At 42.5% G+C, this 16,080-nt stretch overlaps 1 protein-coding gene across 1 annotated transcript; it reads right to left on the bottom strand.

Annotated features, from left to right (window-relative positions):
- Nucleotides 1–8,403: 8,403 nt before the first annotated feature.
- Nucleotides 8,404–15,628, bottom strand: LOC130291334 (olfactomedin-4-like). Its single transcript, XM_056539999.1, has 5 exons — nucleotides 15,514–15,628; nucleotides 13,155–13,301; nucleotides 12,849–13,061; nucleotides 12,606–12,756; nucleotides 8,404–10,668 (listed from the first exon to the last, which is right to left on the bottom strand). The coding sequence occupies exons 1-5, from the start codon at nucleotides 15,568–15,570 to the stop codon at nucleotides 9,830–9,832; spliced, it is 1,407 nt and encodes a 468-aa protein (XP_056395974.1). The 5' UTR covers nucleotides 15,571–15,628; the 3' UTR covers nucleotides 8,404–9,829.
- Between the last annotated feature and the right edge of the window lie 452 nt (nucleotides 15,629–16,080).

Raw genomic sequence — 16,080 nt, 5'->3', positions numbered from 1 at the left:
GCATTAAGGGACTCTCCCTGCAGCACTCGCATTCTATGCGGGTGCTGAATCTCCAGTTTCGGAAACCTCCAGGATTCCGGGACTGGGGACGTGACATCATGCCACGCCCCCTCCATTCATGTCCGGCGCCGAAGATCCACTTACCCATCGGCGACAGCAGCGTGCGACGATCGGCGGAAGAAGAGGATGGCAACGCAGCTCCCTGGATCCGACGGAAGCCGGTGAGTTACTTAGCAACATCTGGAGGGCTACAGTCTGAGACCACTATAGTGGTCTCTAAACTGTAACGCTCCAGATGTTGCAAAACTACAACTCCCAGCATGCCCAGAGAGCTGTTAAGGCATGCTGGGAGTTGCAGTTTTGCAACAGCTGGAGGTCTACAGTTTGAGACCACTGCACAGTGATCTCTATACTGTGCACCTCCAGATCTTGCAAAACTACAACTGATAGCATGCCCACATAGCAGTTTGCTGTCTGTGCAGTGGTCTCTAAACTATAGCTCTCCAGATGTTGCAAAACTGCAACTCCCAGCATGCCTAAACAGCAAACAGCTGTCTCTGCATGCTGGGAGTTGTAGTTGTGTACCTTCAGCTGTTGCATAACTACATCTCCCAGCATGCCTTTCGGCGATCAGTACATGCTGGGAGTTAAAGTTTTGCAACAGCTGTCACCAGTCACACTGGTTGGAAAATACTGAGTTAGGTAACAGAACCTAACTGAAGGTTTTCTAACCAGTGTGCCTCCGGCTGTTGCAAAACTCCCAGCATGCACGGTCTGTCAGTACATGCTGGGAGTTGTAGTTTTGAAACAGCTGGAGGTTTGCCCCCCCATGTGAACGTACAGGGTACATTCACACGGGCAGGTTTACAGTAAGTTTACTACTTCAAGTATGAGCTGTGGCAAATTTTTCGCCACAGCGCAAACTCCTAGCGGTAAATTCACTGTAAACCTCCGCCAGTGCGAATGTACCCTAAAAACACTACACTACACTACCACATAATAAAGGGTAAAACACTACATATACACCCCCTTACACTGTCCCCCCAATAAAATAAAAAACGTATTGTACGGCAGTGTTTCCAAAACGGAGCCTCCAGCTGTTGCAAAACAACAACTCCACGCATTTCTGGGCAGCCACTGACTGTTCAGGCATGCTGGGAGTTTAGCAACAGCTGGAGGCACCGTGTTGGGGAATCACTGGCGTAGAATACCCCTATGTCCACCCCTGTGCAATACCTAATTTAGTCCTCAAATGCGCATGGCGCTCTCTCACTTCAGAGCCCTGTCGTTTTTCAAGGAAACAGTTTAAGGCCACATATGGGGTATCTCCGTACTCGGGAGAAATTGCACTACTAATTTTGGGGGCTTTTTTTCCTTTTACCCCTTATGAAAAAGAAAAGTTGGGGTCTACACCAGCCTGTTAGTGTAAAAAAATTTTTTTTTTTACACGAACATGCTGGTGTTGTCCTTTACTTTTTATTTTCACGAGAGGTAAAATGAAAAAAAGACCCCCAAAATTTGACACGCAATTTCTCCTGAGTACGGAAATACCCCATATGTGGGCGTAAAATGTTCTGCGGACGCACAACAAGGCTCAGGAGTGAGAGCGCACCATGTACATTTGAGGCCTAAATTGGTGATTTGCACAGGGGTGGCTGATTTTACAGCGGTTCTGACATAAACCCAAAAAAATAAATACCCACATGTGACCCCATTTTGGAAACAACACCCCTCACGGAACGTAACAAGGGGTATAGTGAGCCTGAACACCCCACAGGTGTTTGACAAATTTTCATTAAAGTTGGATGGGAAAATGTCACCCTAAATTTTTCATTTTCACAAGGTAAAATAAAATAAAAAGCCCCCCAAAATTTGTAACCCCATTTCTTCTGAGTAAGAACATACCCCATATGTGGATGTAAAGTGCTCTATGGGTGCACTACAATGCTCAGAAGAGAAGGAGCGCCATTGGGATTTTGAAGAGAAAATTTGTCCGGAATTGAAGGCCACTTGTGTTTACAAAGCCCCCATGGTACCAGAACAATGGACCCCCCCCCACATGTGACCCCATTTTGGAAACTACACCCCTCATGTAATGTAATAAGGGGTACAGTGAGCATTTACGCCCCACAGGTGTCTGACAGATTTTTGGAACAGTGATCCGTGAAAATGAAAATTTTTATTTTCCATTCGCACAGCCCACTGTTCCAAAGATCTGTCAAACGCCAGTGGGGTTTAGATGCTCACTGCACCACTTACTAAATTCTGTGAGGGGTGTAGTTTCCAAAATAGGGTCACATGTGGGGGTCCACTGTTGTGGCACCACGGGGGGCTTTGTAAATGCACATGGCCCCTGACTACCATTCCAAATGAATTCTCTTTCCAAAAGCTCAATGGTGCTCCTCCTCTTCTGAGCATTGTAGTTCGCCCGTAGTGCACTTCAGGTCAACTTATGGGGTACCTCCATACTCAGAAGAGATGGGGTTACAAATTCTGGGGGGTGTTTTCTGCTATTAACCCTTGCAAAAATGTGAAATTTGAGGGGAAACACACATTTTAGTGAAAATTTTTTTTTTTTTTTTTTTTTTTTTTACATATGCAAAAGTCGTGAAACCCCTGTGGGGTATTAAGGCTCACTTTATTCCTTGTTACGTTCCTCAAGGGGTCTAGTTTCCAAAATGCTATGCCATGTGTGTTTTTTTTTTTTTTGCTGTTCTGGCACCATAGGGGCTTCCTAAATGCGACATGCCCCCCGATCAAAATTTGCTCTCAAAAAACCAAATATCACTCCTTCTCTTCTGAGCATTGTAGTTCGCCCGTAGTGCACTTCAGGCCAACTTATGGGGTACCTCCATACTCAGAAGAGATGGGGTTACAAATTTTGGGGGGTATTTTCTGCTCTTAACCCTTGCAAAAATGGGAAATTTGGGGGGGGGGGGGGGTAAACACACATTTTAGTTAATTTTTTTTTTTTTTTATTTACATATGCAAAAGTCGTGAAACACCTGTGGGGTATTAAGGCTCACTTTATTCCTTGTTACATTCCCCAAGGGGTCTAGTTTCCAAAATGGTATGCCATGTGTTTTTTTTCTTTTGCTGTTCTGGCACCATAGGGGCTTCCTAGATGCAACATGCCCCTCAAAAACCATTTCTGAAAAACGTACTCTCCAAAATCCCCTTGTCGCTCCTTCGCTTCTGAGCCCTCTACTGCGCCCGCCGAACAATTTACATAGACATATGAGGTATGTCCTTACTCGAGAGAAATTGGGCTACAAATATAAGTATAAATATAGTATAAGTATGTTCTCCTTTTACCCCTTATAAAAGTTAAAAAATTGGGTTTACAAGAACATGCGAGTGTAAAATATGAAGATTGTGAATTTTTTCCTTCACTTTGCTGCTATTCCTGTGAAACACCTAAAGGGTTAAAACACTTACTGAATGTCATTTTGAATACTTTGGGGGGTGCAGTTTTTATAATTGGGTCATTTGTGGGGTATTTCTAATATGAAGACCCTTCAAATCCACTTCAAACCTGAACTGGTCCCTGAAAAATAGTGAGTTTGAAAATTTTGTGAAAAATTGCTGCTGAACTTTGAAGCTCTCTGATGTCTTCCAAAAGTAAAAAAACATCAATTTTATGATTCAAACATAAAGTAGACATATTGGAAATGTGAATTAAAAAAAATATTTTGAATATCCATTTTCCTTACAAGCAGAGAGCTTCAAAGTTAAAAAAATGCAAAATTTTCAAATTTTTCATCAAATTTGGGGATTTTTCACCAAGAAAGGATGCAAGTTACCACAAAATTTTACCACTATGTTAAAGTAGAATATGTCACGAAAAAACAATCTCGGACTCAGAATGATAACTAAAAGCATTCCAGAGTTATTAATGTTTAAAGTGACAGTGGTCAGATGTGCAAAAAAGGCTCTGGTCCAGAGGTATAAAATGGCCTGGTCCTTAAGGGGTTAAACATTGACTAGCAGTGTTCCCTAAGACTTTACTAAACAAATTTCCAGACAAAGACTACCTAACGAAGCACAATTGCTTGGCTGGTTGTTCCCTCCATTACAATTGCTTGACAGCTTATTCTATTCATTGCACATGTATTGAGTGATCAACATATCAGTGACTGTAAGACTGTAATACAAAATCTTTGCCTTTTCTATGGCCATCTAATCCTTACTGCAATCTCAGACATTTAAAATTAACTCTTAAAAGTAATACATGTCTTTACTTGTCATTTAAAGACACTGGGTGGTCTGTGAGCAGTTGAAAGGGATTTGTCACCTGTATTTGCTGCTGTAGCTATAGACACAGTCAGGGGCATCGCCAGGGGGGCTAATGGGGCTATAGCCCTGGGTGTAACTCCAATAGCCTTGGGTCTCGGTGCCAGCGCTGCTCACAGGAGGACGCAGGAGGACATCAGTGACGTCACTTGTCAGGCCGTCGCCAGAGAAAAAAAGCGCTGCCAGGTGAGTGTGCATGTGAGTGTGTGTGTGTGTCTGTCTGTCTGTGTCGGGGTGGGGGGGGGGACTATGCTACCTAATGTGGGGAAACTGCTACCTAATGTAGCGAATCTATGCTACCTAATGTGGGGAATCTACACTACCTAATGTGGGGAATCTATGCTACCTAATGTGGGGAAACTATGCTACCTAATGTGGGGAAACTATGCTACCTAATGCGGAGAACTATGCTTCCTAATGTAGGGAAACTGCTTCCTAATGTGGGGAAACTGCTACCTAATGTGGGGAAACTGCTACCTAATGTGGGGAATCTACGCTACCTAATGTGGGGAAACTATGCTACCTAATGTGGGGAAACTATGCTACCTAATGTGGGGAAACAATGCTACCTAATGCGGAGAACTATGCTTCCTAATGTAGGGAAACTGCTTTCTAATGTGGGGAAACTGCTACCTAATGTGTGGAAACTGCTACCTAATTTGGGGAAACGGCTACCTAATGTGGGGAAGCTATGCTGCCTACCTAATGTGGGGAAACTATGCTGCCTAACTAATGTGGGGAAACTATGCTGCCTACCTAATGTGGGGGAACTATGCTGCCTACATTGACCCACAAGGTGAAGAGGTGGGGTAGAGGTATTGGCCACACCACGAACCCACTGACATCTTATGTCTCTCTGTAGATATAGGAAAACTACAACTCTCAGCATGTCCAGACTGGGCTTTCTGGGAGTGGTAGTTTTGCAACATCCAGAGGCACGTTGGTTGTAAAAAAAACACTGCATTGAAAGGCTTCCAAGAAAGTGTTCCACAACGAGGGTGCCTCCAGGTGTTGCAAAACTAAAATTCCAACCTTGCCCAGACAGCCAAAGGTTGTTTGCCCAAACTGAGAGTTGCAGTTTTGCAACAGCTTGAGGTACATTAGTTGGGGAACACTGCTACAGGAAGCCTTCCAAGACAGTGTATCACAACCAGGGTGCCTCCAGGTGTTGCAAAAATACAACACCTAGCATGCCTAGACAGCCAAAGGCTGTTTGAGCATGCTGAGAGTTATAGTTTTGCAACAGCTGGAGTCACTATGGTTGGGAAACACTCTCCCACTGTCATGCTGGGCTACCTAACTTATCTACATACATACCTATCTAACTGCCTAGCTACATACCTGACTACCTACCTACTTACCTAAAAAAAAACTGGCTACCTAACTACCTGGCTAGTTACCTACCTACATCCCTGACTACTTGGCTACCTACGTGCCCATTTTACTGAGCGGGACACCAAGGGGGCATTTTTTATAGTGTGGAGGCCTATAGATGGGGAGATTGTGTAGAGGAGGGCACTGGCACTGGAGGGCACTGGAAAAAGGCAGAGTCTAACATGTTAGACCTGCAGATGCCGAAGAGATGAAGTTTTGGCTAAAAGAAGCCATAATGTTGGTCTGATCCGAATGGAGAAGAAAAGTAAAGAGGATGCCGCTGATCATAAAAGACGCCATCTGTGAGTCCCTAGATGTAATTTTATGTCTATGTTCACGCGTGCGTATTTTCTGCTGCAGATTTGATTTGCTGCCCACTAACTCTATATGGTCCTGTATATACTGTAATCACTTAAATGGTATACAGAGCCCGTGTACAGCTGGTATATATCTCTACATGGTCCTGTATATAATCACTTATATGGTATACAGATCCTGTGTACAGCTCGTATCTACCTCTGTATGGTGAATGTATTTGAGAATACATTGGTCTTTTGTATAGTTCATTTTTTTCAGTAAAAAATATAGTGTTATTAGTAAGTGGTGGTGGTGGTCATTGTATGGCGGTATAATTTGTTCCTACTGGTAACACACAAAACTAGCAGTGTGCACGTGTTTCATTTGTTTGGAGATGCTGAGAATTTTAGTTTTTTGTACTGGTATTATTGGCAATATTGTTCTTAGTTTTGGTTAGATATGGTCAATAACAGTATGGCGGTAATATGTATGGAGATTATATTCCTTGTATACAGGTATACTGTGCGCGTTTGGGTGTGAATGAGGGTGGGGTTAGGGGCGTTACTGGGGTGTGGTTAGGGGCATGGCCTGGGCTATGGGCTCTAATCCCTGGTCTTTTGCAGACCTAGCAACGCCCCTGGACACAGTTGTATAGCTGTTGGGATATAAAAGCAGACTGCACCTTTTCAGGAGCTGATGGTGGTTTCCAAAACTATAAAGTCACCTTTGTATTTTTCATCCAAGTGTCAGAGAGGCAGGGCTGATCTGCCCAAGTGCCATAGCATATCATGCCTTCATGCTTACCCTTAATGCCCAGCCCCTCCTTCATTAACCCCTTAAGGACTCAGCCCATTTGGACCTTAAGGACTAAGACAATTTTATTTTTACGTTTTAGTTTTTTCCTCCTCCCCTTCAAAAAATCATAACTCTTTTATATTCTCATCCACAGACTAGTATGAGGGCTTGTTTTTTGTGTGACCAGTTGTCCGTTGTAATGCCATCACTCACTTTACCATAAAATGTATGGCGCAACCAAAAAAATACTATTTGTGTGGGGAAATTAAAAAGAAAACCGCAATTTTGCTAATTTTGGAAGGTTTTGGTTTCACGCCGTACAATTTATGGTAAAAATGGCATGCGTTTTTTATTCTCTGGTCATTACGATTAAAATGATACCCATGATTATACACTTTTCTATTACTGTTGCACTTAAAAAAAATCGAAAACTTTTTAACCAAATTAGTACATTTAAAATCCCCCTATTTTGAAGACCTATAACTTTTTCATTTTTCCGTATAAGCGGTGATATGAGGGCTAATTTTTTGCGCCGTGATCTGTACTTTTTATTAATAACATATTTGCTTATACAAAACTTTTATTACATTTTTTATTAAAAAAAAATTGGGAATAAAATGTTATAAAAAAGCAGCTATTTTGGACTTTTTTTTCTTTTACGTACACGCCGTTCACCTTACGGGATAATTTACATTTTATTTTAATAGTTCAGATATTTACGCACGTGGTGATACCAAATATGTATATTAAATAATTTTTTTTCACTTTTTGGGGGTAAAATAGGGAAAATGGGACAATTTATGTTTTTATTGGGGGAGGGGGTTTTTCAAATTTTTTTACTTTATTTTTTAACTTTTTTACTTTCATTTTTACACTCTTTTAGTTCCCATAGGGGACTATTTATAGCAATCATTCGATTATTAATGCTGTTCAGTGCTATGTATAGGACACAGCACTGATCAGCATTATCGGTCATCTTCTGCTCTGGTCTGCAGGAAGGCAGATCAGAGCAGAAGACTCCCGGAAGGCAGCGGAGCCAGATGAGGGGACCTCCGTCAGCGGCAGCGCTGTGGGCGATCATCCTGTTAAGTGACCGCGATGCTGCAGATGCCGTGATCTGTATTTATCACGGCATCTGAGGGGTTAACGGCGGACATCCGCGGGATCGCGGGTATCCGCCATTACCGGCGGGTCTCTGGCTGCGATCCACAGCCGGGACCTGCCGCGCATGATGCCGGCATCGCTCCGATGCCCGCGGTTATGCTTAAGACGTAAATGTACGTCCTGGTGCGTTAAGTACCACATCACCAGGACGTACATTTACGTCCTTCGTCGTTAAGGGGTTAAAGTACAGGGCCCTTTACATCAGTCTAGGAGGGGCTGGGAGATATGGGTGAGACTGTGGCACTGTAGCAGCTCAGCTCTGCCTCCTTAACACTCGGCTTAAAAGTAAAAAGACAATTTTATAGGTTTGGCAGCCACCGTTAACTCCCAGAAAGGTACAGTTTGTACTTATATTTCAACAGCTCGTAGCAGCAAATACAGCTGACAGATTCCCTTTAAAGAGTCCTATAAATTATTTATGTTTGAAGTAGAAACTGCACCATGCAAATATGTCATTAAAATGTTTATTTTGCTGAAGCATTAAACTATCAGTAGTAGTAAACACATTTTATTAGGGAATAAAGTTTTTCTGATAAAAAAAAGTTTGCATATAATTATTACAGTATTACATCAATACGTATAAATCTCCACATTCAATCATCATGTTGTTTTTAGATCTCAGATTCTGTATATGTATAGTATTAAAAGACCGAAATTACCTGCATAGACATATACACTGGGGAAGGGACTCCAAACTGTGAACCTCCTGCTGTTGCAAAACTACAACTCTCAGCATGCCCGGACAGCCGATGGCTGTCCGGGCATGCTGGGAGATGTAGTTTTGCAATATCCGTAGGTCCACATTTTGGAGACCACTGCAATAGGGCATAACATTCTGAATACCTTCAGATTCCCCTATGGCAATGGGGCTCAACCTTTTTTGCCTGAGTACCCCTTGACAGCCCATTCCCAAAAAATTGTACCCCCATATTAGAGATATTTTGTAGTAATGATAGTATAATTCATATGCTTTACTTTCCTCTATAACAGGCCCTCTGTTCCTCTCCCTATCTCCCCAGTCCCCCGATTTACAGGTGACGTCTTCTCTAACCGGAGTTGTTTACTTTTCTTTTTTTCACTATCTGGCCTTGACCGCCACTAAGATTTCTCCCATACAAGACTTCTCCACAGAACCAGCCAAACAAACATTTTAGGCTTCTTTCTAAAGAACAATACCCACCTATTTACAAACTCCCCATGTTTATTGTCATACACAGTAATAGAACCCGCTTTGCGTCCCCATAAAGTTGTTACGCCCCCCCCCCAAATAGCTGTAGGCCCTCAAACTGCCCACATATATAGTTGTAGGCCACCATACTGTCCCACTTTGTTGTTCCACTGCTCCTCTGGTCTAGGGACCTATTGCTATGGATAATGGCAGTAGGTCCCCGGTCTGCAGGGGCAGTGGAGCAACAAAGCTGATGGTAGTTACTGCCCACAGCTGCCCAGGGCCCGCGCCTCCCCTTTGCTGTCCTCCTGCTCTGCTCCTTGGTGCAGTGACGTCAGCCTACCATTTCCTTCAAAGTGGTCCAGACCAGTAACCAGTGGATGTGGCTGCCATTACTGATATTTTTCAAGTACCCCCTGGATACCTGCTATGTACCCCTGGGGTTATTTGTACCCCAGGTTGAGAACCACTGCCCTAGGGGGAGCTTAGGGGCTTACTGCATACTTAGCAGTAAGCCCCTAACTATGACTGCTATAGATACATAAGGAAATGATTCAGCACATAATATTGAACCTGTTTAGGTAAAACTAATGTTTAAAGGTGGAAATTCACTTAACAATTACAGAAATTGCAGCAAAATGTACAAGATATGCCATGCAGATGAAGTTGGTGATGTTCTATAAAAGAGCACAGACATAGATTCTTTAAGAAGGAAAGTCCATATACATACACATAGATTTAGGCAGGATTGGGCAGTGACCTAAAGGTCAGATCGTATGTGACTAGGTAGCCATCGTTGTACATATAGAGCTTGTGATCATTGGGGTTGTAGGAAAGACTCTGCACATTCTCCATCATTTTGTCAAGGATGATGCTTATCTGCCCCTCCTGACTTGTCTTGGTGTCATACATGTAAAAGATTTCTTCTTTTCTGGTGCTAAGTGTTCTTGTAGCGTATAAGACTCCACACACCATGAAGGTATTGGTGGCACCAAGCTTGTACTGGGATGTCTTCCATGTCTTCTCCACCGTTAAGGTAAGGGGATTTACTTTGCCAATGACAATGTTTCCAGAATTTTGCTCTGTAGAGTAAATAACCCAGAGACCATCTTCATCACTGGCTAAGTCGATGTCTTGCCATTGAGAGGAGGAGTAAGAGAATCGGTTGTTAAAGGTGGCATCGGTGAGTGTCTTACGTTCCAGTCCACTGGTGTCTACGTTATACTTACAGATGTCCCTGCTGTTGAAGCAATTGTAAAACAAGGAACTGTTGAACATGATCACTCCTCCACCTTGGCCACAGTTGGCATAGTCAACATTACCACGGGGAAGAAATATGGTGAGCACCTTCTCTGTGGCGTCTTTGTAGAGCAACAGATCGTCGTACTTGGGGTAGAATCGAATCACGTTCATTACACGTGCATCTGTCATGAGAGGGGCCACCCAATGTACATTTTGATTTGCACCCGAGTAAGAGTCCTTTCCCCATCCTCCATATTTATAGGAAAATCCTAACCAGTTCAGTTGGACAACAAATGGTTTACTGATGTTGACAATTCCACCATGATTGCAGGATCCTAAGGTTATCAAAGATAGAACAAGTTATTTACATGTATAGGCAACATCACTTTCAATTTATTGCAACTTTTTGGTATCCAGATTCCCGTAATTCTCTCTGCATGTCTTGCCAAAGCCTGTCTAGAAGCCATTTCAACAAAGTGAATCTAAGAGCTGACAAATAAAAAAGTTTTCCCACAACTGCTTGTGTGTATGAATCGTGGAGGACTGGTGGTCAGACCACCACTGATTACCTAGTTATCCCTTATGCTTTTGATAGGAAATAACTTTAAATTGTGGAATACTGCCTTTCAATAGGTTAACTCTGTAAACCCATTTTCAAAATGTATTGTGTATTCCAGAAGTTGCACCCCTACAGATCAGACACTTATCACCTTTACTGCAGACTGTGGGGAAAAACCTTAAGCTACAGTCTTAAAGGGGTACTCTGATCCCTAAACATCTTATCCCCTATCCAAAGGATAGGGGATAAGATGTTCCATCAAGGAGGTCCCGCCGCTGGGGACCTATGTGATCTCTCTGCTGCACCCAGTGTTCGTTTAGACCATTGGGTGCACGCCGGAGCGCCAGAGGCTTCTGACGACATGGTCACGCCCTGCTTGTGATGTCACGGCCACGTCCCCTCAATGCAAGTCTACATCCATCACGCCCCCTCCCATAGATTTGCATTGAGGGGGCGTGGGCGTCACAAGCGAGACGGCACAAGCGGGGCATGATCGCGAGATCACAAGACTTCGCTCTACGCCAGTCATCCGGTACGTAGCGAAGTTCACTCCATGCATCGGATGTTTGAGATGCCACAGCCTTTGGATAGGGGATAAAATGTCTAGGGTCAGAGTACCCCTTTAAGAATTGAAAGGGAATGATGATTTAAGTGGCGTTCGCATCATCACAAAATAGTGTACAGGAGCAGAGAGTCAGGCAATAAACAGGGTTCTCCTGCAGGCCACACATAATGGCATCAATTCATTACAGGCAGCCTGCACTGCCTGTAATGAAGACCTGATCTCCTTCAGGTGACCGGGCAGGAAGTGAAAGAAAAGGGGAAGTGAAAGAAAAAGCTAATGGGGAAAATGACCCACCTACTGAGGGCATTCCGGGGGGAGAATTATATACCTACTGGAACATTCTGAAGTGGGGAAATTATATACCCACTGATAGCATTACCAACCTACAAGGGGACTTCTGGGGGCAACAATGACCAACCTACTGGGGTATATTGGGGGGGAGATTTACCTAGCTGCTGATGGTATTCCGGGTCAGAATAATTTTCCTGCTGATGGCATTCTGGAAGGAAGAATTATCTACCAACTACCATTCTAGGGGGGAGGGGGGTTACTTACTTAGTGGGGCATTCTGTAGGAGATAATTACCTATACACTGAGGCATTCAGGAGAAGGGGATTCACTTACTCAGGGCATTTGAGGGGGGAAATTACAGGGGGCACATCTATCTTTTTTATCTATCTAACTAGATTGATTGTAGATAAATGCAGCATACCAAGAAAACGTGAAAGAAAGACTTGAAAAAGGTAGTGTGAGGCTACTGAAACATTGTACCATGGAATAAATCACACTTTGTTGGACTTTACTTGGTGATTTGCATTTATCTACAATCTATTAAGTTTGGATTGCCCTGCCAGGATCCTATATCTGCGTGCACCTGTCTTAGGCTTTCCTCTTTTGGATGTGCTGCTCCTGTTTCCTTTATCTATCTAACTATCTATCTCATATCTATCTATTTATCCATCTAGGGATGTATTCTGTTTGGCATATTGGAGTCAGGAAGTAATTTTTCCCCCTGGTATGGAGCCATTGGCATCGGCCTCACAAGGGTTTTTTGCTTTCCTCTGAAATAACATAATAGGGACACAATTGGAATGTAGCTTGAACTTTTTTAAATCCATGAACTCTATCTATCTATCTATCTATCTTACCATAATTGATCGGTGATTGGACTGGATTGTCTTTGTTCTTCTCACAATCTTGAAGTCTCTTCCGCAGGGATGCAATCTCCCGTCTCACTGCTAGGACATTGTTTTTGTCGTATGATTCTAGCTGGTTCACCATGACTGATATATTATGGACCTGGAGATTAGACACAACAGGACAGTGTATAGATTTGCCTTTGCAGGTATGTTTTATGTATCTTATTTGAAAATCTTTAAGTGATGACTTACCTCCACATAGAGAGCTTCCACCAGAGTATTGGATCCATCAATTGATTCTTGAAGTCTAGTAACAAGTGACTCCATTTCCCGAATCTCTAACTTAAGCAGCTCAAAGTCCAGTTCTGTGTAAGATACTCCACCCATCTCCATGACTTCCACCCGTCTGGTCAGGTTCCTTAGCTTCTGCAGGTACCCAGTCAATGTAGCTTGGTAACTTTGCATCTAAAATAATGGTAAAATTTTACAAATATATCCTGAATTTCAAGAAAGGAACCAACAGTGACGGATAATGTAATAAACTTCATCTAGTTTTACCTTAGAGATCTCTTGTTCCACATTGATGCTCAGATTCTTGTTGGAAATTTCTAGGATCTCCAATCGATCTGCAGGGAATGTGATGTCTGGGAGGGCAACAGAACAGTGACAAACACCCAGTTCATCTACAGTTCCAGTGGTGTTCACCTGCATGAAGCCAAAAAGTTGCGAAAGGTAAAGCGTACCTGTCAGAGTACCTGTAAAGCGTATCCCTCAGTACCTAATCCTGACCATGTACATCTAATTTTTATTTGTCTAGCACCTTTATTTTTTTTTTATTGCACTATTAATTTAGCTCACTAGTCTAAATTTCCTCTCAAAGGGAGGGGGCGTGGCCTCACTATGCAGGTCTCCGCCCCCTCCCTCAGTATGCTGTCTGCTCACATCTCTCCCAGCATTAGCAAAACTACAACTCCCAGCTTGTCCTCACTGACAGTAGCGGGACACAAGCTGACAGTGGGTGGATTTTTCCTCTAGGTGGGAGCTCTGCACTCACAGCTGTCAATCAAGGAAGTGTGTCCATGACATAGCTGATGATGCATGGACACAGCAGGACTAGTGTGTGTCCAAGCAGGCAGGGGGGGCAGTTGTTTGACTGGATTTTTCAGTATGAATTACAGAAAATTTTCTAATTAAATCAATTGCAAACCCTATTGGTTATACATGCTTTACAACAGATCAAACATTTTTGTATCTGGCAGTGCCCATTTAAGTCAAATTTCTGCATATGACAAATATTACTAGTCATCACTGCTGAGCTGTACTCCACTTTAGTAATAGATGTTGCTGTGTCCATCAAACAGCTGCCCCATCAGTGTTCTCCCTCACATTTATCAGTCCCAGCATTGTTGCCCAAAAGTGTTAAATGTAGTGTAGCTGCAACAGTAATGCCACATTGTCCTATATATCCCATTAGTTAACAGAAAAGTGCCTCCTACTTTATCCTCGTACCCACAGCAGCGCCTGCTTACCCCCCCCCCCCCAGTCACAGCACTAGATGTCCCTTTTCACAGGAGCCATAACAGGGACTCATGTGTAGGATAGATAGATGGATAGATAGATAGATAGACAGATACGAGATAGATAGATATGCGATAGATAGATGGATAGATAGATATGAGATAGATAGATAGATAGATATGAGATAGATGGATGGATAGATAGATATGAGATAGATAGATATGAGATAGATAGATAGATAGATATGAGATAGATAGATATGAGATAGATGATAGATATGAGATAGATAGATAGATAGATAAATATCCAATAAAAACAGCACATCCAGAAAACAATAAATAATGAAGAAATGGGGTGCACGCATGACTTGAACCTCAGCCCACTGGTTCCTCAATCAATAGAAAAAATGCAGGCAGCACACCACGTCTGAAATCCAATCAGGTGAAGTTTAATCCATGATGTGATAGAGACTTTGGGGGAGATTTATCAAAGGATTTAGACTGGTTTTTCTTGTCTAAATTTGTCGCACAGAAAGTCGCAGTCTAAATCTGTGCGACTTTTCTGCGACTTTTGCTCTAGAGGATTTTTAGAACATGATGCATGCAAGTCTATTTTAGACTGAAATGCATTGAAAAATGCATTGGTGCTGAATTTATCAAAAGCGACTTTTCAGCGACAAGTCGCATAGGCTGAAAGTACGCCGAAATGTCAGACCATGTTGGAGCAGGTTTAAATATAGACTAAAGCATAGATCATGCAGTCTGTGCACAGAATTTATCAAGAGCCGTGCGCCTTTTGATAAATTAGGTGCACAATAGACCGGCCTAACCCTCTGTAGTTTGGTCTATATTGATGCGGGACATAGACAACTTTGATAAATCTCCCCCTATGTTTCTCCAGCCTCACGCTGGCTTTCTCAAGTTGAGAAAGCCAGCGTGAGGCTGGAGAAACATAGTCTCTATAACATCATGGATTAAACTTCACCTGATTGGATTTCAGTCGAGGTGTGCTGCCTGCATTTTTTCTATAGATAGATAGATATGTGATAGATAGATATGAAATAGATAGATACATTAGATAGAGGGATAGATAGATAAGAGATAGATAGATAGATATGAAATAGATAGATAAATATGAGATAGATAGATAGATAGATATGAGATAGATGATAGATAGATATGAGATAGATAGATATGAGACTGATAGATAGATATGAGATAGATAAATAGATAGATATGAGATAGATGGATAGATAGATAATAGATAGAAAGATAGACAATAGATAGATAGATAGATATGAGATAGATAGATAGATAGATCACCCATGAAGCATTTTCCATTCAAACATGAGGTACATTTAATTGTTCATCCATGAGACCTAGAGATTTTGGGTACTCACCAGACTGTCAGCATAGCCTTGCAGAACACAGGCAGACAGGATCATTAGGGGCCACATTTTGGGCTATAGACCATAGATCTATAGACTTGTTTCCTGTTCTTCTCTTGGTCTTTTACACCAACAGCAGCTATATTTATATGGGCAGGTATGGGGAGGGGGATGGCTTCTAGGAATTTCCACATTTTCCTCAGATGTGTCCCCCTCCCCATTGCTTCCAGTACACACCCTCACCCGTTCTGTTTGTGCATCCTGAGAAATCACACTGGTGACAAAGTTGTACGGAATGTCCTTTGAAATGTACATTGGAAACAACACGGTTACATTAACAATTGATGTGCTGGGTCACCTTTACAAGATAAGATATTCATGCCTAGACAAACTGTATTTCAAAATCCAACATTTCAGTTTTGGATAATCTAGTTCAGTGTTTCCCAACCACTGTACCCCCAGCTGTTCCAAAAAAACAAAAGTCACAGCTGTTGATAAATTGCCCCTTTATGTATATTTTTACAAACCTTAACCCGTTAAGGATGTACCGGAATACCCTGGTCCCGTTACCAGTGTTTG

The sequence above is a fragment of the Hyla sarda genome, chromosome 9 (assembly GCF_029499605.1).
Source record: "Hyla sarda isolate aHylSar1 chromosome 9, aHylSar1.hap1, whole genome shotgun sequence".
Taxonomy (NCBI): Eukaryota; Metazoa; Chordata; class Amphibia; order Anura; family Hylidae; genus Hyla; species Hyla sarda.
The sequence above is the reverse complement of the archived record's forward strand: the minus strand, read 5'-3'. Positions and strand labels throughout refer to the sequence as shown.

Bases quoted from the DNA above. Each gene is read 5' to 3' on its own strand.
- LOC130291334 (XM_056539999.1), bottom strand. From the start codon at position 15,570: ATGTGGCCCCTAATGATCCTGTCTGCCTGTGTTCTGCAAGGCTATGCT. The intron at 13,302-15,513 runs GTGAGTACCCAA...GGCTTCATGCAG, and splicing joins AAGGCTATGCTGACAGTCTG to GTGAACACCACTGGAACTGT. The intron at 12,757-12,848 runs GTAAGTCATCAC...TCTAATCTCCAG, and splicing joins TGGAAGCTCTCTATGTGGAG to GTCCATAATATATCAGTCAT.